We start from the raw sequence: 23,219 nt of genomic DNA on the forward strand, positions 1-23,219 counted from the left end.
GGAGCAAATGTCTTCTTACAAATTGCTCACTGTGCACATGTATTACAGTAAAAGAAAGCAGATGTGAACGCTCACCATAGGGCTGTCTCACAGCCAGATCTCAAGCAGATCTCCATGTATTTTCAGGTTACAGGCACTGAGGGATCTAAAACATCTGGCATGCCATGACATGACATTCCCTTACCTCCACCTCTATTGCAATACTTATTGTGGTGATCATTTAGCAACATATAAAAATACTGGATAATTATGTTGTAAACCTGAAATTAATATAATGTTGCATGGCAATTATACCTCAATTAAAAAAAAATTGTAATAGTCAGATAAAAATATCCAATAAAGCAGTTTTATTTCTCAATAAATTTTTCTATGTCATAGCCGTACTTGTGCATTGTATACTTGATACTTGTGTGATTATTAATTAATTAGTTAATTAATTCAACAAATATATATTAGGCGTCAGACACTATTTTTGTTGCTATCTTTCAGCAATGAATCAAAGTAAATCTGTCCTTATAGGGATATATTTGGCTATGAGTTAGAGACAATAAGCACATAAGTATATAATAATTTTAAAAACCAATCATTTATTGAGTACTTACTATGTGCCAGGCACTATTACAAGTCCTTTATATGTTAACATATAATTTATACCTTATCGTAACCCCATGAGGTCAGTACTATTATTATCCCATCACAAGGATGAAAAACGCAGACAAAGAGAATTAAATAACTTGCTGTCTTTTTGTTTAGACATTAAGAACCACATGAAAAACCACTGAGAGCTGTGTAAGTAGGCTCATAATTATGGCCCCAATAATGAAGCAGGAAAATGTAAGGCCTGCCTATATTTAACCAATTCCATCCTCGTCCCCAGCATTTACTGAGCACCTACTATGTGTCAAGTATTACACTAGGCTCTTGATAAACTAAGGTGAAAAAGACAACCATATCTCCTGTCCTTACAGGTGATGCAGGTATATGTACACCTGAAATCATGAGACTTTTTCACAGCATATATATCTCTGTGCTATTCTTTTAGGAGATAAAATCCCTTGAGACTTGTGCTACATTTTCTCCAGTCTAAATTGCCACCAAGAGCCTGACTATTAATAAAAGCATCAGGTTTCCAAAAGTTTCTAGTGCATAACACTAGATCCAAAATCCTCAAATATAAATGTATAAATTTTATGAGACCAACAAGCATTAACAAAGTAGGAGAAATGTTATCTCAACCAAACATCAACCAAACATCTGGACGTGCTTCCATAAATGAAGTAAATGTTTACCATTTTCTATTTTTTAAACACCTCTCTCCTAATGATACTAACCTCAGGGATATTATTAGCTTTTAAGTGAGTTCAAGACAAGTTTTATAGCATATCTCTTTTAGAAAAAGAGGGTAAGCTATTGGGCTTTCTTTTCTACTTCGTGGGTATACAACTGGCTCAAGTGATTTTGTGCCTTTTTCAGGCTAATAATTATAGCCAACAATCTATACTTTTACTAGGTGGCTGCTGGAAAAGGAGGTAAAATATACTTCCTACAAAATGGCAAACCTTGTGTTCTTTTCTAGGCCACAAGAAGCTAACCTTTGGAGATAACAAGAGCGTGTTTACCCATTGCTTTACACCCGTTTATAAAGCCAGCAGGCGGCAATTCCCAGTGACCACCTATGAGTCAGTCTTCTATCTATGCAGGGTGAAATTTCCTGCTCTCACCACTAATGTATTCCTTTCCTCTCCAAAGCAAAGGGTACTCTAAAATACCAGGGTGTTCCCACTACCACAAATTTCAATATAACTTCATTGTGGGAACAAATGGTAACAAACACCATATGAAATCCATTCATGATGATATAGTAATCTTAATTGGAAAATAACTGAGTGTTTAATATTTATTCTCCATGGATACTGTAAGAATTGGAGGGTAGAAGACATTTCTGTTTGGAATTTAAACTTCAAGTGTAAAATCTAGGTTGTTTTCTAATACATGTAATAAGTAATCTTTAAATATCCTCAAAAGTAATATTAGGTCAATAATTCCATAATGTTCAGATATAAGTTCTATAATGAAAACAGTAAACTTACCCTCATTTAAAAAATTAGTGTATTATTAAATTAATAAGTTAATTTGTCTTACACAGAATAAATGCTAAAGATTTATGAGTATCTTTCAGAATAAAAATTAATCATTCCTTAAAATGGTGGTCTAAAATTGAGGCATACCTTTTCCAATATAACTCTCAATACCTACCATACATCATGAAAGGAGCTTGTCCAACAAGCTTAGCAGGGTTATAATCATTTGCTTTTGGTTACATCATATATGTTTGCATGACTTTTGCTTCCATATTTGACATATTAAAACCATTTAACCTAAGCAGCACTATCCTAGCCAATTTCATTTCATATCAAAACTTTCTGTGTAAGGCGTTTCTCTAGTAACTATACATTTTTGCAAACATAGATAATCCCAATGCATGGCACATAAAGTGTGTAGTCATGAAAAATTAAACTATTTAAAAGCTACAAAATGGTGGAAATGGGAAGAACCATAGAATTTATTCAATTCAATCTCACTGTTTGAAAGATGAGGAAACTAGCTCTAGAAGGTTACTCTACAAATAGTGATTAAATATTTTTTTAAAAATCAGCTGGACAGTTTGCCCAAATTACTTAGAACACTAACTTTCAAGTGGCATTCCTCTAGTTGTAGAGTTTGTCTGGAAGATCTCAGGGACTACCTGGGAGTCCAGGAGTTCTGGCTATCCATCTCTTGTTAAACCAGATAAGGTCTTATTTTATCTGTTTCAGATGTGGGGTTCAGTATAAAAATTCATTTGAAGAAGGAATGCCACTGCTATAACAAATATAATGAGCATGACTTTGGATACCTGAGTCAATGTGTCATTTTTTTTCCGAGTCAAATTTAAATTATTTTCATTCTAACAATCCCAATAGCATCATAGGGTGGTAAAGGGGCCAAGCCAATGTAGTGGGAAGTTCAACAGTGTGGCTCTCAAAAAAAAAAACAAAAGGATTCAAAAAGATAACCAGGCCATGGCTCCAGTGAGAGATGCACAAACCCTGAGTCATCATCTTCAATTTTTCAAACTAATCAATTGCAAAATCAACACAAGCAGAGACATCAGGGCAGTGCCGCATATACTACAGCTACAAAACACTGATGTCAAGGCCATATTTATAACAGGTACTGACCATTAACGTCCACTTTAGAAAACTCTGGACGTGGGGCTGTTAAGCAAACCTCATCTGACAGTTTGTTTTCTCGCCTTTGACAGAGAACATTTCACTTCTAAAATCACGAATCATGACTAAAGGAGTCTAACAAACCTGTAATTCTACCTAATGGGTCTATCACATTTCAACGATTTAGATAAATCCGAAGACAAAAAAATGTCTTACAATAAAAACTGAAGTATAGGTCCGCTTATTATGTTGATGTCACCCCAAAAAGTTATTAAACTAAAATCAACTATTTATTATTTTGTTTTTAATCATAAAATAATTTTGTTAAAGAAAATAACTATTGCAGAATCTTTTTTATTACTAGATTGGCTTAAAGATCTGTAGAATATAAAATATAGTTGGACTAATACATACTTCTTTAGCAGACTCCTAAAAAGTTCTTCAAAGGTAAAGATTAAGTATTCCTTAAAAATTATTAAATTATATTAGACAACCTGAAACACATAGGTTAAAAGTCTAAGTAGTACAAGAAAATGTATTCTTATAGTCATCTCTTGAAGACCTGAGTATCTAAAATATTCTATAAATACATGCTTTACTATTCTGAACTTCTTTAAAAGGATTCAAGTAAAATACTCACAGTTACTAATCACTCCTCCCAGTGGATCGCCTTTAAAATCAAATTCAATATCCATATATTTGCCCTGCCGAAAAAATACTTTGTGAGTTTTCAGGTTCACCTCAAAATATTCAGTCAGCATATCTTCTTAAAGAATAGCATACCAAGTTCTTTATACATTTGTTTAAATGTAATTAAGAAAGTTACAGTTTATGTAACCATGACGCAAAACAATATGTCTCCATGAATAATTCATATTAAATACCACATTAGTTCAAAACTAACATATCCCACTGCTAATTCAAGAATAGATCTTCTCAGCCGTCATGTAACTTTTCCATTTCAGATTTGTGTTTCAAATTCTGAAAAGTGTGTGTATTGAAGTCAAGAATAAAACTAACAAAAATAAGTATTCCTTGTATATGCACTAGTTGAAAAGATAAATTATTTCATTTTTATAGGCAAAATATGTTTTAAGCCATGGCTAGAAACTCTAAACGTACTGGATGGCAGAACACTTAAAAGTACTGTTTTTGTATCTACTCAAATCAAATACATAATTATGTGGTTTGGCCAGCTCAGAATCAAACACTGAACAGTATTACTCTCTTGGGTTTTTGATCTAGATTACACAGCAATATATAACCAGGTTCATATTACACTTTACAGATCGTGTATTAAACACGGAGAAAATACACAGGACTTTCATACTGTGATTTTTAAAGAATTGGTCTACAATTGTCTAGTTAAAGAGTAACAAGTCTAAGAGAACAGCCCTGAGAGCCGTTTTTTGTTTGGAAATGGGTGTGTTGATCTAATAAGTAGTCTTTGGTTTTGTTTCATGTTCTACCTTAACAATAGTCAGATAGATGGTTTATAAATAATTCTCCCAAAAAATTACTTTAACTCTTTTCTATTTTCAAAATAGAGAGAAGAAACATGATCACATGGCACTCAGTCAATGATGCAATTTACCTTTTGTTAGCTCATGCATGCTCTCTCACTTCCTCTTCATTATCATGGGTCATCTGCTATTTTAAAGTCTTCACTTATTTTTAAGCGAAGGTCTATCAACTACTTCCTAGATACTGAAGCCTTCACAAGGGAAAGCAAGGCACAATTCTTATCCTCAAAAACTTACAGTCTAGGGGAGAATTAAGACAGGTAAACAGGGCATTACCGTGTATGGGGACACATCCTACAGTGGCCATGGCGCTATGCACAAAGAAAGGGAGAGCAGGACAAAGGGAGAGCAGGAAGCCTGTCCTAGCTTAAATGCAAAGTATCAGACGTTAGGCAGGCAAGGAGGTGGGAGAGCAGGAAGGAGCAGGCATAAGAACCAGCATCTGTGAAGATGGTGAGGGAAGCTGGAGCACATCATGACATCAAGACATTCTCCTGACAACTAAGTCAAGACATTAAAGGTTCCTAAACAAGGATGCCAAGATCAGACTCGCCTCTTTACAAGATCACTCTGGCTAGTGTGGAATAGACTGGAAAAGAACAAAACCAAATGTAGCTGAGAGGAGGTGGCAGTAATCAGAGAAGAAATGTTGGTAGCTTTAAGCAGGAGTAGCAAAAGGGAAAAGTAAGCAGTTGAGAGCTACCCAGAGAGTCACAATGACAGGTCCTGGGTGCATGTACAAGGTAAGAAAGAGAGAAGCGGGACAAGGATTAAAAAGTCCAGGAATCTGGCTCAGGCAACCAAGTATATAGTGATGTTCCATGATGGTAGGGGACAAAGCAGGCAAAGCAGCTACAAAGGAGGCGGGAAAGGGTAACTTCACAAGAGAGTGAGAGGTCGATCATATGAGAGGGGACAATTTTGACGGAAGGTGGTCCCTGGGCATGAGAGGCCATAGGACAGAGCATAGGTAGAGGGATTAGGATCAGTATGAGACCAGAGTTGAAAATTTCCCAGTGTGACAGGAAGGTGTATATACAGATATAGGGATAGGTGAGGCAGAAAAAAGGTTGAAGGTTTAGATAAGGAGGAAGATGGTGATGATGATGATATTTCTGTGAAGTAGGCATAATATCACCAGCTAAGAGTAAAGGATAGGATGTTTGAAGAGAGTAGAACAAACACTGTGGAAAATGAGAAAGGAAGCTGAGTAGGGATAAACTATTGGACAGCACTGAGAATTCTGTTGATACTGGTATGGCACTCATCCCATTTAGCCACATCCTGATTACTGCCAAAAGCCTGGTTCTGATCGTGTCACTGTCTACTCAGAAATAACCAGTGGCTTCCCATTGCCTACAAAATAAAGTCTGAGACCCTGAGTCAGATACTCCAGTTGCGTCCTTAACCCACCTTTTCCAGCCCTCTGGCCTGCGGCTCCCTTCCAGACCAGACCCTCTGGTTTAGCCACTAACTGACAAGTGCAGGTCCACACTGGTCCTCTCCTCGGCTTCTCATGCTGTACTGCCAAGCTCTGCCTGCTCTCCACTCGATTTGAGCACATATAAATCTCACAGGCCATTCAAGACTGTCTTCTGCCCCAGACTCCCCCAGCTTCTCTATTCCGAACTTCACAAAACTTAATCTGCACCTCTCATGGGGAACTTATTATGAGTTGTGCTGTAATTACTTTTAGAAAACATGTCCATTTTTTCTGACTGGTCAATAAGCTTCTTAAAGGTAACATCAATAAATGTTTTCTGAGTGCCCACTATGGTGCCAGGCACTGTTCTAGGAACTGAAGCCCCATAGCGAACGAGAAGGCCGAGGACCTTGCTCCCATAGAGCTCACTCTCTAAGGTCAAGGGTCATGTAAACAGGGGAAGTGAATATAATAATGCCAGAGACTAATGAATGCCAGAAAAAAATAAAAACAGGATGAAGTCACAGAGTCTAGAAAAGGCATCATGGAAAGGAAATTCGAGGTGATATCTAAATAGTACGTGATGCAGGCCACGCAAAGATTTGAGGACAGAGCGCAGGCAATTGCGAAGACTAAGGCTAGACAGTGCTTGGTAGGCCTGACAGTCACAAAGGCCTCTGTGGCAGAGACCGAGTAAGGGCAGACAAGGGCAGAGCAGGCCCCCCAGCCTATGCAGGATTTCCCCAGGGAGCCTGTACTGTATTCCAGGTTCAAGGGGGAACCACCCAAGGCTTTCAGCAGGGCAGTGATGAGACTTAAGTTTGTAAAGATCACTCCGGCTGCTGGTAGGAAAAAGATAATAGGCTGCAAGAGGAGATGCAGGGAGACCTATGTTTAAAAAAAAACAGAGTTTTTAAAGAAAACTTGGGTTTTTCATTCCTACTGAATGAGAGGTTTGGTAATAAAATTTTTCTGACCCTCTAGGTTCTTTCCTATACTCACCAGTGCCTAACTTGGCTCTTTGTACATAGCAGATATTCAACGAATTACTCTTCTCCCTTCCTCTGAAATCCTTGGTTGAGAGCAATGATTTCCAAAGCCTTATTAATATTTTTTCTTTTTTCAAAAACAGTGAGTCCCTTTCTTAATAGAAGCTCAGTCTGTCAAACTAGAGGTGATAGAGGTGTGGGGGACATTGTGAGTCACTTTCACGGGAGCACTGGTCTAAAATGTCAACCACAACAAGCGTACCTATCTAAACCACCGCAGGATCGACCAGATTTCTCAATGAAGAAATCAAGTCGTTAATTCTGGTTAACCCATCAAACATTGTCAAAGAAAATCAGTTTCTCTGGAGTCATAAACCACTATTATACATAGTAGTAACTTTAAACACAACAGAGTTCTACTATAAGATTATTTCATGGGGTTGAGTATGTTACTGGTCAAGTGACAGACCACAAAGCAGAGAAATAACTAAAAATTGGGCATGAAATGACTTAGCCTATAATCCAGCATTAATCTCATATCCCAATCCTATTATAATAGGATTTCTCTGAAGTTTCTTAGTAAGTCAAATCACCTTCCAAGACTTTCACTAGATTTCAAAGTCACAAAGTAGTAATGACTCTTTAAGCAATATGGTTTTTCTCTATTTTTATGGTCTGTAGACTACATCTATTTGCAAATATTTTTTGTAAAGTGTGTGTAATTTGCAAACAGCAAAAATAAAATCTCCATAAAGAAGCTTGAGCTATTGGAATTACTTCTATCTGCCCACACTTTGCTTCTAATTCTATTCGTGTAATGAGATTAGCCATGTTACCTCAACAAGGAAAGGCATGGCTCAAATCAGTTATAACAACTGAAGGGGCTAATCCAATGGAAAAAATTCACAGATTCTGAATTAGGAACCTCCCACTTTCCAAGCTATCAAAACTATCTCCATGGAAGGGCATTTTCTTGCCTTAAGCACTGAATGACTCCAATAAGAAAAAACCAAAAGGGGCTAAAGAAGAAGGGAAGAGAAAGAGCAGGAAGGGTCTGGAGACAGGAGGCATGAAAGATCACGGAAAACAGTCTCAAATAAGGCATATGAGAAGAGAGCTTATAAAGTAAATGATCTTTTATTACAAAATTTATAAAATTTGTTAAACTAGAAAAAAAGGGCCCGATTGCGTAATGTCATCATCACACTCAATGTATTTTCCTCAGCTGCCTCCAGACAGTGTCTATGTCTCTGTAAAGACCAAAGGCACAACAGAGCAAGGCACGGCTAGAGATCCCCATGGGCAGATGTGCAGAGTACATGCTGGAGAGCAATGGGAGATGATGCTGGAAAGGTTTCTGTTAGTAGAACTGGCATTTTCCACCTCAACCAAATTCCAAACAACTACTTTCAGTTTTTGCTATTCAGTCCCCCTCCCTGATTCCATTAGCTGTCACTGCCAAACTGAATGATTTTACTTTCTAAAGTTTTAGAATATACCTCTATCTGTTTTGATCCTACTGCACAAAGGACAAAAGCTGTAGACAAACTTGACACCCAGCTTATCCTTCTTTCTACTTAATTTCTGACTCTTAATTATGATTTCTAAACACCAAAACTCAGATAAGTAAAGAGTTATTCTAAATAGCCTCATTGAAATTACTCATGGAAAAAAAAAAAATAGCTTGTCACTCCAAGAGAAATTAAAAAGGAAAATTCCAGAAAGCAAAAAACAGTCCTTATAAAACTTTTAGTATCTCAACAGCAATGGTATTCTAATTTTTAAAATTTGTGTATGAAGAAATAGTAAACATCTACAAGTTATTTAAACATACATGAGCTAAATATTAGTGTTAACACTTAGGCTTATACAAATACTTACAAATCTAGAGGAGTTGTCATTCCTTACAGTCTTGGCATTTCCAAAAGCTATTAAGAAAGAAACAGTTGCATAGTTAAAATTGACAGAAAAATAATTTTGAACAGAGATAAAACAAATGTAATATTTGACATCTATAAATCTTAGAAAATACAACTTGTAGCAATGACATTTCCGTCCAGAATTTCCATAGAAACATACTTAACTGAAGCATACTAAAGCTGCCATGTCTTATTATAAGTTCATATAAAAAGAGTCATTCCTATGATTCGTGGAGTTTTTTTAAGTATTACTGTAACTTAACCTCTTCTAATTCAAGACCTTTTAACTGTTTTGACAGTAGTCAACTGAGTGGCAAACAAGCCAGGCTTCTATGATCTCCAACTACTACCATCAGTGAATAAGGTTATTTCAGAGATAACTCCTACTTAAAATTACCAAAGATTTTGTGAAATTTAGTAAGATTTCCAGATAGAATAAGTCCTGAGAAACTTTGTTTAATTAATTTTAAGTAAAGCTATTTAAATGTGATTAAATATGCAATAGAAAGAGTAAGAGATTTAAAAACTAAGGTCATTTCCAATAGGCAAAACGCAAAATGCTACACAGTTTATGGCTGTCAGACCGAATTGAAACTTTCCAGAATATAATGAAAACTAAACTGGCCCATACTGCAAAATTCAAATGTTCCAGTCTCTGCTGCCTCAGAGCCAGGATCTCCCACAGGACTTCCTTTTATTTTATTTTACCTTTTTGCCTTTTTATTATTATTATTAATTTATTTTTTTATGGTGACATTGGTTAACGAAATCTGATAAGTTTCAGCTGTACATTTTAACAGTAAGGCATATATATTTACATTGTGTGTTCGCCTCCCATAATTAGTTTTCTTTCTGTCACCACATATTTGACCCCTTTTATCCTGCCTACCTCCCCCCTTCCCCCACCCTCTGGCAGGACTTCCTCTTAAATGAGAGCACATAAGAGCCACGGGTTCATGCTGCCCAGGCACCAAGCGCTCCTGTTTAACACGGGTAGTTCATACTGTCATAAGGTAAAAGGATTGTTTCACTTAGCTTATGCGCAAGGCAGGGCCAATTAGTCCGGGCCATTGTAGCAGAGAATTAAGTTAAATAAATATAAGTTATATAAGCAGAGAGGATCCCTGTTTGGTGCTTTGGAAGCTCAGCAGGGGATACCTCAAACTTTAAAGCGCAAACCCTATCACCTGGGGATCTTGTTCAAGTGCAGATATTTATTCAGAGGGTCTAGGGATGGGCATGAAATTCTGCATTTCTACCAATGCCCCCCCATGACCACTCCAAGGCTGTTACTGGGATCTCTGGACCACACTGCAGCTAGCAAGGACTGAAGAGACATGATGATGTAGTAAACAGAACCAGATCTTCAGATTAAGAGGCCAGGAGTCAAATCCCTGGAAAACTCCATAACTTCATTAAATTAAATGGAGAGAGTAAGATTAGAGTAACAAGAGTTCAAATGCCAACTAAGAACTAAAAGGTGGTCCAAGTTTTGAAAGCAACCACCAGATCAGGTGGGGAAGTGTATGTTAAAGTCAAAGTTCACCTTGGATACTCGGGAGCCAAACCTGATAACGTTGTATTTCACATTAGCTGGTTTTTTTATGTTTTTGACTTTTAAAAAATAGATGGCTCCTGCTCAGTTAAGACAAAATTTACAAAGTCAACACAAAGAAAGTTCTTTGTATCAGACATTCTCCTTAGAATGGGTATGGTTTGGTAGGTCTGACACCAAATCCTTTTAATTGAAAATAAACTGAGGTGCTATACCGAGTGAGAAAACCTACACACAAGAAATACTCAAACAATGATGTTTGTCAAAGAGGTTCACATTACTATCCCATGTCCATTACTAGCTAAAAAGCTTTAATAAATACAATCTTGAGAATGGCAGTGTTGACCTAGCTATCATGAAGATCATGACATTTTTCGTATTTTCACAGGCTAGTCCTTCCTGGTGGGTGAGACCACGTAGGGGTGCCAAGTTAACTAACTTGCACAGCCCCAAAGTCCAGCTCAAGATGCTGGTACATAAAAGACAGTTTATTGTGCCTTGAAGGTCAAGGGCAAGTGAAAGAATTGCTTCAAAAAATTTTTACTCAAGGCTCCATTTGCAAGCCATAAACCATCTTTTCATCAAACAAATCTGAGTTGCACATTACTAAACATAGCTCTAAACACAAACGTCTTTTATTGTGAGCCACAGAACCAAAAACAAGTGTTCCATTATAGAACACTTGAGACACATTCCTCAATTGTTTTTTTAAGTTCATTGTTCTAAATGTTCATTTACAGTAGCAGCTCCAGTTAAAAGTAAAGCATTCCCATAAAAGATAATGCATGCCCACAGCAGACATTTCTTCCATTTCCTGCACTGGAGCCTTGCTCCAAAAACCATCGAATAAAGGGCCAGATTCTAATCACAGATGCAAGCTATAGCATTCCACAGTGCTTCTCCTTTAGATCACGGCGTTCTTAAAATAAATATATGCAGAAATATAACACATGGACAGCATTCTAACTTAAAACAAAAAGTCAAATACTAAAATGATGAAATGAAGATAGAGCACTTTCTATAATAGCTCTTTATTTGTTAAGGTACTGAAGGGGAAGAAAGATCAATAAAAATATAATAGATGTTTCAGCCTTTGCTTTTCACAAAGTTCAAGTATTTCATGGCTCCTATTTCACTGTCTGGGAGATAAAGATGCATGGTATCTCCTTGTAATAAAGTAGAAGGAAGGGGCCAGGCCAGGGGTCCCCAACCTTTAGGCCATAGACCGGTACTGGTCAGTGGACTGTTAGGAACTGGGACGCAAAGCAGGAGGAGGTGAGCGGTGGACCAGCCAGCAAAGCTTCACCTGTATTCGCAGCCACTCCACAGCACTAGCATCCCCACCTCAGATCATCAGGCATTAGATTCTCATAAGAGCACCAGTCTCTAGTGCCAAAAAGGTCGGGAACCGCTAGACAAAGACAACAGGCAGGGTTCTGTCCCTCCACACTGAGGGTATCTCCCTATCCCAAAGCAGTTCTGCTTTAATCCATGCTAGATTTTGACCTTCCATAACTGAACAAAGGGTTGAATGAACCAAACTACCCTTCTAGACCAGAGATTCTAATCAGGGGTGGTTCTGACCCCACGGGGGACATTTGGCAATGTCCGGAGACATTTTCAATGGCAACAACTACGGAGAGGGGGACTACCAGCACCTCATGGGTAGAAGGCAGGGATGCTGCCAAACATCCTACAGTGCACAGACCAGCCCTCCACAGCAAAGACTTATCCAGTCCAAAATGTCAATAGTGCCAAGGTTAAGAAACTCTATTCTACCCCAACGATTGTGTTAAATGACAATTAAAACATGCTTACAACATACAGCAACGTTAAGGGCTTGTCACCAATAGAGCAAGACTCTGATTTACTGTTTCCAAAGTAAAGGATGGTTTTTATCGATGGTTCAAGCCAACCTCCATGGCATTAAGGGGACTCGCCTCTGGCTTTGTTTTCTGATGGGATAATGGAATGAATGTTGGTGCCCCTCCCCCATTCACATGTTGACGCTCTAACCCCAGTGTGATGGTATCTGAAGACAGGGCCTTTGGAAGGTAATTAGGGTTAGATGAAGTCATAAGCCAGCCAGGCTCCCACCACCACATTCAAAGAAGAGGTCATGTGATCACACGGCAGTGAGACAGCTGTCACCTGTAAGCCAAGATTCCTCAAAAGGAAACCCACCTTGCCAGCACCTTGATCTTAGACTTCTGAGCCTCCCTCCACAAGTGTTGGGAAATAAATTTCTGTTGTTTATGCCATCTAGTCTACGGTATTCTGTCATGGCAGCCAGAGCTGACTAATACAGATGACCACACACAGAGTTTGAGCTCTACAATCAGGTTTTGGCTCTCTATGGCCCTGAAAACACTGGCCCTTAAATGCTTCCCTGGCATAACCTTGGTTTCCCTGACAACAGAAATAAGCAGCCACGTGTATAACAACACTCAAGTTGCTCTTTTCCACCAAGTTTTTCCTAGCTAGCAAGTCAAATGCAAATATCGGTTGATCATTTTTAAGCAAAATTTAAGTGATTCAAATAAAAACTGAAAGGGAAAAAAAAAAACAATCTAAGTGGGAAAGCTCCTTTTACATGAATAAACTGTTGCCTCCTTTAAGCACTGAAGCCAACAGTTCTTAGGATGTAGCTCATTTGCTCAGCAGGTCTGGGCCTGAATCTCTTCCTTCCTCTTCCCTCCTAGCCCACCTCCTAGCACATCAAGTATCTGAGGTGCCCTGAAAACTAGATCTACTGTTCAAGTCACATCAACCTGATGTACACAGAAAATCTTACCTTCCAGGACTGGGTTGGACTGTAAAAGCTGTTCTTTGACTTGATTAACTTCTGCTCCTTTTCCACAAACAGCTGCTACATAGGACATAACAAGCTTGCTGGCCTCTGTGGATGAAAACAAGCCATATTAATAAATGAAACAAAAATATCTTTAAAAATTCTTTGAGGAAGGAAATTGTGGTAAGGGTACCCACTAATAGTGTTTTCAAATGACTCTATCTATACCTGGGAGTTAATACTGCTTTAGAAATCTTAAAATATCTGTCTTTTCCATTCAATGACATGTCATTAATTCAGATATAATAGGAATTATGCTTAAAGGTTATGTCACCCGGCTGCTAAAAAATTTTCTGAATAACATAGCCAACAAAATCTCAAGAAAACTATCTTCTTAAAGCAATCATTTATATACGATTACTATATTACACACAGATGATTCAAGCCAAAAATAACTTCATAACCTGGGCATCTTTACCAAATAGATTTTTAAATTAAAAAACAAAAACAAAAACAAAAACAAAACCTGTTCTCAAAAATATTTTCTAAATCAAACCAGTTTGCTCACAATTAGAATAAATTACTCTTCGACTCGATTAAAAAAAACTAAGCAGCTAATCTAAGGATTTTGATAGCAAGAAATATAACCTTTTCAGGGCACTATTGTTTGCACAGGCTTCACTAGTAACCCTGAAAGGTAAACTGCTAAAAGAAGCAGGCCACCTGAGGCACACAAAGAACTCTTAGCTCAAAGGTGGACAAAACTTGTTTTGGGTGGTTCCATCCATCTGGGTCTATCGGTCCATGTCGCCTCTCAGCACTTGCTTCCTCAATGCTGATCCTTTTAATACTGAGTTCCAAGGAATGCTAATAGGTATTCAGGAAAAATGAGGTCTAAAGTCAAATGAATTTGGGGGCCACAGGGAGCTAGATGAAGTGAAACAGGCTTCCTTTTTAAAGGGCTTCTCGGAGGATCACGTGCACTGTGGAACTCTGGAAAAGAATCTAGAATGCTGCATTTCGCAAACTTATATTTGCCATGCAATCTGTTCCTCATTGAGCTGTCCTGGTTCTAATGTTCCATAATCAGGATCTGAGAAATGCTCCTCATTTGGGCCGTCGAGGTAAGGAAAGCAATCTCCCCAAATCTTGCTTTCTCTCAAGTCTGCTCTGGTGGCACTGTCTGAGAGCAAGACAGCTTTCTCCAGGTTTGAGGGGGAGTCTCTCTGCCTTTGAGTCCAGGAGGTAAATTTCAACACTGCCATTTCTCTTGCACAGACCTGGAAGCGGGTGGCTGCCGACCTATTCTCCATTGTTGAAGAAATAAAAAATGAACAACTGGAATGTGACCTTGGGAGCATTGCCCAACACTTGCTTTAGGGCCTTTGAGCAACCCACAAGTGACTAACAGGAGCCACTGAGCACCAAGTGCAGGTCACATAAAGTGCTCCAGGACTAGGATGACAGCTTCTGGAGGACTAGCAAATATAGTATAGGGAAAGTAACCGATCTCACGGAGCCCCGAAAACTGTGGTGAGAGGCTGGGTACTTCCTTCAGTGACTGGAGTTAGGTCTTCCTCCAATTTGCTTTCTGTGAAATGCAAGGGTACAAACAGATTCTCTGCTGATCTGTGATACCTACTTTCTGCTGTTTCCTTTTAAAGATTGTAACTGAGAAACGTCAATCTTTTCATCTTTGCAATACCATTCCTCCAAAGGGCATTCTCCCTTAACACCTCCATTGTGTAAAGTTCCTGAACTACATTTTCCATTGTTCTCAGGGTTTACCTAAAAGCTGGTGAACTGTATGTACATACTACAGTTGCTCTGTTCAGGCTGACCTGGCCTCAGTTATGAACAAAGGTTTATATATTAGGTTTTATTTGACTTCTTGGTTCCACATTTCCCTCTACCTACCAGTCCAAACTGGAACTCTTCTTCTGCTCACTTCGGGATATTCTTTCCAGGCTTTATGCCTTTTGAGGTCAAGTGAGACTGCCCTCCCAGCCAATTCCTGACATCCCATGATATCTGGCCTCTAACTCTGGGCCAGCTCTCCTGAATCATCCTCACACTGCAATCTGCAGTTTTGGCTCTGAAGCATCTCACCTCCAGGCTTTCTTTCTCTTCATTCTGCTTTCTCAGCAGCACTCTTTTCTCCCCATCCCCACCTACAGCCTCACATATATTGTACGTATTCTTCTTTCTTGACATAAATTTCTGACCTATATGTCCACCTGTTATACCATTAGAAGACTGAAAGCATTTATAGGCAAAGTAACTGTCCCAAATATTGGCAAATACACACACACACACACACACACACACACACTCTCTCTCTCTCTGTCTCTCTGTCTCTCTCTCTCTCTCTCCACCCCCCTCTCTTCTCTCTCTCTCTCTCTCTCACTCTTTCTCTCTCTCTAAAAGGGTAAGTTTTCTTTTAGGTAAATTGACAAAAAGTATTAAAAGGCCAGGCCAGGCTGCTTGTTTGTTCCAATGATTATAGAATTCACTGCTGCCTCAACTCAAGCCTCAAAGTTCAGATACATGATCACACCAAGTTCTCTGGAAATTTTTTTCTGATCCAAGATGAACTCCAGGGACAAAATGCTTTGGGGGGAAAAAAAAAAAAAAGATCAACTAAGAATCAGAATTCTCTGGTGGCCGCTAGAATTAATTTGGTCTCTCACTGACTTTTTAATGGCCAGTATGAAATGGAATCAAGTTCTCTCAGGATCGATTCTGTTTAAAAATGGCACTAGGAGCAGTCCTTTTGGAATTTGGATTTGACTTACATCATCTGGCTGTTAAATTGTATATAAACCCACAATCTCTTCTGAGATATAAAGAAGGGCTAACAAACTGAAATTAGGAATACTTTATTAACTTTAAAATCTATTTAAGTAATTCAAATTCAGATATAATTTTTTTTAATATAGTTCAAGGATACTTATTTCTAAGTTGTTAAAAAAGTTTCTGTGTTCAGATTCCTAACTATCTTCAAGAATTCTAATACTATGCTTATTTTAATACTTTATTTTTGGAAGCCAGGATTAAGAGTAATCTTCTCCAAATAAAGTCTCATTATCGAAAAGAGACAACTCTTGACGTAATACTTGATCTTTAACTTAAGTAGTTTATGAGATATTCACTACTTTAGAGAAATAAGTAAAGCAGTAAGGATGAGATGTAAGGCCCAACAAAGTTTAGGGAACTGTTTTCATGATGTCTCACCATGCCGGAAACAGGAAATAACAGTTATCTTATAAAGCTTTCTGCTTTATTTCCTTTTGGTTCTTCTATACTAAAGTTCAAATAAAATTTAACCTTTACTCAAATGTTAAGATGTTTATCCAAATCAAAATTTTATGTAATAATATCTGTGAATGAGAAATATTACATTTCTGAGGAAAATCATTAATTATCACCCTTTATATTTCCAAGTCTAGTTTCTTAATTATGTTGACTATTATAACTAAACATGACCTTGGCAATCACAGCATAAAATTATAAGCATTTTCCAAAACTATTTTTGAGTAGATTGTGAATATATTAATCCAGTAATCATAAACTCAATGACGATGTTCTTTACATATTGTAAAAATATAAAACTATTCTATTTGAGACAAATAGATATATTCCACATGTGTACTCAAAATTCTGAAAAGCACTGCCATTTTAGACATGATAAAAACACTGGCATTTAAAATTGGCAAAAGGGGAAGGGAATTAAGAAGTACGAACTTCCAGTTACAAGTCATGGAAATGTAATGTAAAAAAATAGGCAAAATATAACAGCATTACTTAGAGTCAATTCTTAGACCATAATTTTCTCTAACTCATAGGTACTTTACAAATGTAAATTTCTGTACATATGTTTGAATGTAACTTGAATCCTAAACTTCACCAACAGTCAGACAAAATATCAAGTTTTCGAAGGCAAAAATCTCTTCTCACCAGAAAATGGTAGAACCTCTAGAGTTTAACAGATATTCTGCATTAACTGACAAATAGCCTGTAACAAAATGCTACTAGATCAGAATTCATTTCTACGAACAGAAAGGGTTTATAGATGATAGTTTATGATTCTGGGGATTTTAAATTCCAATTAAGTTAAGAATGGTAACTAATTTAACTCTGTATTCTCTAGTACCTTGTACTAGGTTGTGAATGATATATGTTATTATGCATGTATTATACAATCATATAATTACATAATGTTTTTTACAAAAAAAAGGGAAAACAAACACGAAAAGTGTTTTGCAACTATGAGGACAAAAGGATGGGACTCTCACAGCTAAGATATCAAAACCTGTGTATGTTAACCAAGCAGGCTCCACATGGATTCAATCACTCTGTCAAAAAACAGCTCTGAATATAAGCAGGCTTATTCTGAGTTTTTTTTTTTTTTCCACAGAGCCTCTAATAAATTTATCAAGGAGTTAACAGGTATTCATGTATGCATTCACAGATACATGTAACATATATGTGACATGTAGATTATATAAGACATATATATCATGTAGCATATAGAGAGAACCACACATTTTACACACACACACAGATATATTTATGTACTTCTATACCTCTCTGTCTCCTTGGTTAAAATGCCCAAGTTTTCCTAAGGACTGAGCTTACATAGGTCTGGTCGTCCAGTGACCTAAGGAAAAGACTGCCTAAATCAACGAGGCCATATTTGTGTACAATGAAACCAGGACTCTGCAACACTGAAGAACGCCCTTTTTCGCAGTCCTGAGTCTGCAGTGCTGCAAAAAAAACCAGCTACAGCCCATCCAAACTGATCCAACAGGCAGCTGCAAACTGTTCTATTCATGGCACAAAAAGCATGGGTCCTGCAGTGAGAAACACAGCCTTTACTCCAAGAGGAGTCATGACTGGCAACGTTTTTATTGAAATATAACTATATATAAGTGGCTCTGCTTCTGAAAATTGGCTATGAAATCTCTGAAAATTCACATAAAACATTTGGGTCAAGAGAGGCGTTTCTCACACGAGGAAGAAACAAAACAAAAGCCCATTACGTATTGGCCTTGAGTTTGCTTAGCTATTCTGCTTCCACGTGGATATATTCAGCATTCTGAAACACTCATCGATGTTAAGGCTACAGTAAGTCAGTGACATCTCTGTCACTGACAGAGTCAGAGAACTATCACAGATATAAAGTAGGACAAGGTCATTTGGGGTTCAGAACTAAAGGCCTTAATGAGCAAGGCAGACCTCATAACATTTTGAGCAGATGGCTGAAGAGTTCCTAGAAACTGATGTAACTGTAAAATTAGAAACCAAGTAATTTATAATGTTTTCTTATGTCAGGATCATCTTTTCAGACCCACAGATTTATTCTGATGTCCTTGGAAAAATGTAGTTATGATGGTTCCCTCATGTTCTGCCTCCCTGCCCCGATCAGTGCTTGCATGGTTCTCCACAAACTATTTGCATTCGTGGCAGTAAACTGTGAGTTCACCACCGCCTAGAAACACGTGGGCACTACTCTGAAGCATGATGAATTTTTTAATTTAGCACAGTAATAATGAATTAAATAGGGCCACCAAAGAACTCAAAGAATTCACACCTCTGAGGGCCCAGGTTACATGACACTGCAGTGTAAGAGTGTCATCTGCCAAGGAGGGCTTACAACCTAGTTAAATTAATTCTTATAAAGTAAGTCCTCTGATACCACGTGGTGATTCTGTATAAGCTATTAAGTAAAGACTCTTATTGAAAAGAGATACTGTATGTAAAGTACATAGCACATTCTGGGCCCTCGATAAATGTTAGTTCTCTTCTTCTTGCATTTACCAACACATTGGTAAATTTTTAATAACTATATGTAATCAGAAACAATTTTAGTGGGTAAGATAACGTGACATTTCAAAAATGGTCTGGTCTCCCTCTTCCCCACAGAAACACGATTAAACTCCCTCTCCGAATTCCTCCCACTATACTGCTGCCATCTCTATATCATTTTCCATCACTTTATTCTACCATAGGTAATCTCCATGTAACGAAGACATCAAACGACACATAAATTCTATGCATTACTCAAATTTATCGTGTAATACAATTAAAACCATAATAAAATTTGAAGCAATTTTTGTACCAGTGCTTTCAAAAACAAAGAAGAGCAGAAAAATGTGGGAATAAGTGAGCAAAACTCTAAATGTCTCTGGGGACAGAGAAGTAGAAGATGCTATTGGAATCTAGGAAAGAAAAGGGAGAATTTAGCAGCTACCAAAGAGTATAGTTGAATGGATATTTAAAAATAGCAGCTCACAGGAGCAGTGTCCACCTCCCAGCACCAGGAGGTTTAGTGATAATGGACAACTGTAGCATCGTGAGATCTAGGAATTACAGTAGCCTAAAGATAAGGCAAATACTTCAAATGACCTCTAGGCAGTGCTACTCAAAGTATAGTCCGAGGACCGGACCAGTAGTCCTCAAAGCTGGTTAGTCCATGGACCTACCATTCTACACATAAGGGTAAGGTTTCAGAAGTTTTTGTAGCAATTTGGTAGTTTATTCTGTCTGTTGAAACTAAAACAAAAAATTAGAGATTGAATTTTCTGTCTCCTTTTATTTCACTGTCTGGTATTGGCCAGCAACAAACTGGGGAAGAGGGCACCTGGTGCTCACAGTGGAAGGTTTAAGAAGCGCTGCTCTAGGGTGTCTATGGCATCCTCCCCTGGCTTCCTGCCTGAAGCGACACCTAGCCTTGTATGCAGTACACAGAATGGCCCTACCAGAGGCAAAGGTGACAGCCCTGAGCAGCAGCTATCCATTCTCCAGGTTATGACAGGGGCAAAGGGGTCCTAGCAAGAACTAGATCTGAGGAAAATGATAGGGAGAGAAGAATTTCAAGTGGTAAAAGGGTCACTGAAACCAACAGGACAAGTTATTAAATAGAAAAATATTAAGAGAAAACTACAGAAAAGAATGGACCCTATGCCTCTAGATTTCTACCATAAGAATGAGGTGGTTTTATGTTTGTTTTTTTCTCTCTGAAAAGAATGAACGTCCACCCTCCAAAACAGTACTAGCAACCTCCACTCAGTTTTTCAATAAAGATGCATGAGCCCACCAGGAGATGGAATCTCACTCCACGAGGCTAATTAGTGGATATGCTGTCTTCTTGGAACATATGTTCCAGAGGAGATGAGGAATTGGCCGAGCCTAATGAAACCAGTGACCACAACCCACTTCTGATGACTCACTTAGGAACAACTTGATATAATCATTCCCTCAAAGAGTATATCTTCAGTCATGACGAAGAATGAGTAAAAAGCTAAAAAAACTAATAGGCTTAGGAATATCTTCATCTTTTCTTCCCTCGTGCTTAAAGAAAAAGGAAAGATATGTCAAGTGAATAGTCTTGTAGATATAGACAAAAGAACTGGGTGGGAGTAGGTGGCATGAGAGGCACCGCCATACTAATGCTTTCTGTCAGGGGACAAAGATTTTAATTTGCCTTATTACCATTTTCATTGATCAAGCTGGAAAAAAGAGAGTTCTGAACAGCCCATACCCAAAGATTCAGATAATGACCTAAAAAGGGATGGCAAACTCTACATCATGGACAGCTAAATCACCGAGCAAAGTGGAAACATTTAAATCCCACTTTGGCAAGCAGTAATTATCAATTATCCAGTCTTAGCTATAAAACAAAAATATTTTAAATAAATCACAGGTGTACTGTACAGCACAGGGAATATAGTCAAAAATATCATAATTACTTTGTATAATAGATGGTTACGAGATATATCGAGGTAATCACACCATAAGGTATATAAATGTAGAATCACTATGCTGTACATCTGAAATTAATTTACTATTGCATGTCAACTATACTTATTTAAAAAACCATTTAACAGATGAAATCACTATGAAAAGACCACCACCTTCCTCCTTTATGGACTCATCGGTTCCATCAAAGAAACCCACTGACAACAGCAGTTTCAACCTGTACAGTTTGGACTTAGAGTACAGCTCTTTTGAATCTTTTCCAGGTAGCTGGGTACCATGTGTACAATCACTTTCTCACTCAAGATCATCAATCACACAAAGTGCTTTTATTAAAAGCACAAAACAGCAGATAATCCCTCCATTTGAAGGTTTGTTTTACAGGGAGGTGGCCAGCCCAGCTAAAAAAATATACAAAAATCTCAATTCTTTAGGCTTCAGAGGAAAACTCTAGGGTGAAAGTCAGCATTTTCCTGGTGCATTCCCTCACTTTTTAGCAGAGAGAAGCTGTGGTTTTGGCCTCCCAAAGCCCAAATAATTTGGCATTCCTTAGGAAAGGGGTAAAACCTCACAGACCCTGGTGTTCCAGAGGAAAGGTAAAAGAAAAGTACTCAAGGACTGAACTAGAAAGGTCTAGAATCTATAAATAGACACCCACATTGGTTGGAAGTCTTCGATAGTTTACCTGCTTCTTCACGTGAGAGAGGAGCTAAGTCCTTCTCAGGGAACATACCGTGACCCTCATCAGTAGCCTCCCACAAAGGAGTCTGGTGGCCCTGAGCAGATTTATGCTAATGAGCCATACCTGCTCTCTTTGCTATGGTCATTCTGTCATTCTGTGCAGCATTTACCTTCTAGTGGAGAAAAGTGAGGTCGTCCAGTGATGGCCTTACCTGTTTTTCCTGCTCCGCTTTCCCCAGTAATGAGAATACATTGGTCTTTATCTTGATCTCGCAGGGATCTATATGCTTCATCTGACAAAGCAAAGCTGCAGGGGGTAATGGAAAAAGAATCTTTAGACCACAGCTCACTATTATGTGTTTATGGGATGTAACTACAGTCCCTTCACAGGGCCACTGATATACTTTAGATAGAAAGCTGAGACATCACATTTTATTTCCTTAAAATTCTTAAATAAATAAACCATCCATTCTTTGTGGCCCATGTTACCTTTTCCCATGCATTCTCAATGAATCAAAATGGTACTGATTTACTGTACTCTAGATATGCTTTATTTAATGCACATGATATATTTGTGGTTTATTAAAATCTAGGCAATTCAGAGAACCAAGGAGAAAAATGTTATATCACACGTCCAAAGCTAGATAATGTTGAGATTTTCAGGACAGTACACTGGAGTTTCAAAATAATGAGGAAAAAATCTTTTCAAACATCAGAGAAACATTATCAAATACCAAATAGCTGATATTACCACAAAGCTCAATATAACTACTGCCTTCACAAAGCAATGACTGAAACTATCAAGTCCACCAGAGGCAAATGGTACTATGGGTTGCCATGGCTCTTGTCCAGTCCCAGGCCCTCAAGCTTCTAACTGTACCCTATGATGACAAAGGGTCTCCTATCAAATAAGGCCAGGCCACTCCTCACGTTGACACTCGGCTGCTCCTCAAAATTTACAAATAGGATGAGTTTTGCTCTCTCTAGCTAACTGAAAAATAATTTTGACACTATAATAATGTATTTAATATAGGTAAAGTTCCTCTTCTACTTGCTTATCAGCAAGTACTTACTGAGAGTCTACCTTATGCCAAGAATATGCTGGGAATGTAAAGATAATTAAGACTCAGCCCTTCTTTCAAGAGTTCTTAGTCAAGAGCAGGGAACTGAAAATGGAAATCCAGCAAGATAAGTACTGATAAAGATGGTCTGTAAAACACTGCAGAACTAGACAGACTTCAAGAATCTTAGAAGGTAGAAAAACCAGTCTTAAAGAATTTATTAGCAAGACAAAGGACTTTTAGGTGAAAACAAAAGCCAAAATATCCTAGAGGTGGGGTGAGGGGTTAAGAGCAGTTATATGTTGCT

General features: G+C 38.0%; 1 protein-coding gene across 2 annotated transcripts in view; it reads right to left on the reverse strand.

Annotated features, from left to right (window-relative positions):
* Positions 1-23,219, reverse strand: part of MYO1B (myosin IB) — a 168,870-nt gene that overhangs the window by 64,739 nt on the left and 80,912 nt on the right. The window contains exons 1-4 of one of the 2 annotated variants that reach the window (XM_023528739.1): positions 22,064-22,182; positions 13,416-13,520; positions 9,029-9,075; positions 3,853-3,916 (exon numbers count right to left, since the gene is read on the reverse strand). In XM_023528739.1, the coding sequence (XP_023384507.1) occupies positions 3,853-3,916; positions 9,029-9,075; positions 13,416-13,503 (199 nt within the window). In that variant the 5' untranslated portion in view covers positions 13,504-13,520; positions 22,064-22,182. Of the gene's footprint in view, positions 1-3,852; positions 3,917-9,028; positions 9,076-13,415; positions 13,521-22,063; positions 22,183-23,219 lie in introns of those variants that run through there. The other variant, XM_011355895.2, reaches the window with a different exon arrangement.

This window comes from Pteropus vampyrus, unplaced genomic scaffold (assembly GCF_000151845.1).
Source record: "Pteropus vampyrus isolate Shadow unplaced genomic scaffold, Pvam_2.0 Scaffold2, whole genome shotgun sequence".
NCBI classification, from domain to species: domain Eukaryota; kingdom Metazoa; phylum Chordata; class Mammalia; order Chiroptera; family Pteropodidae; genus Pteropus; species Pteropus vampyrus.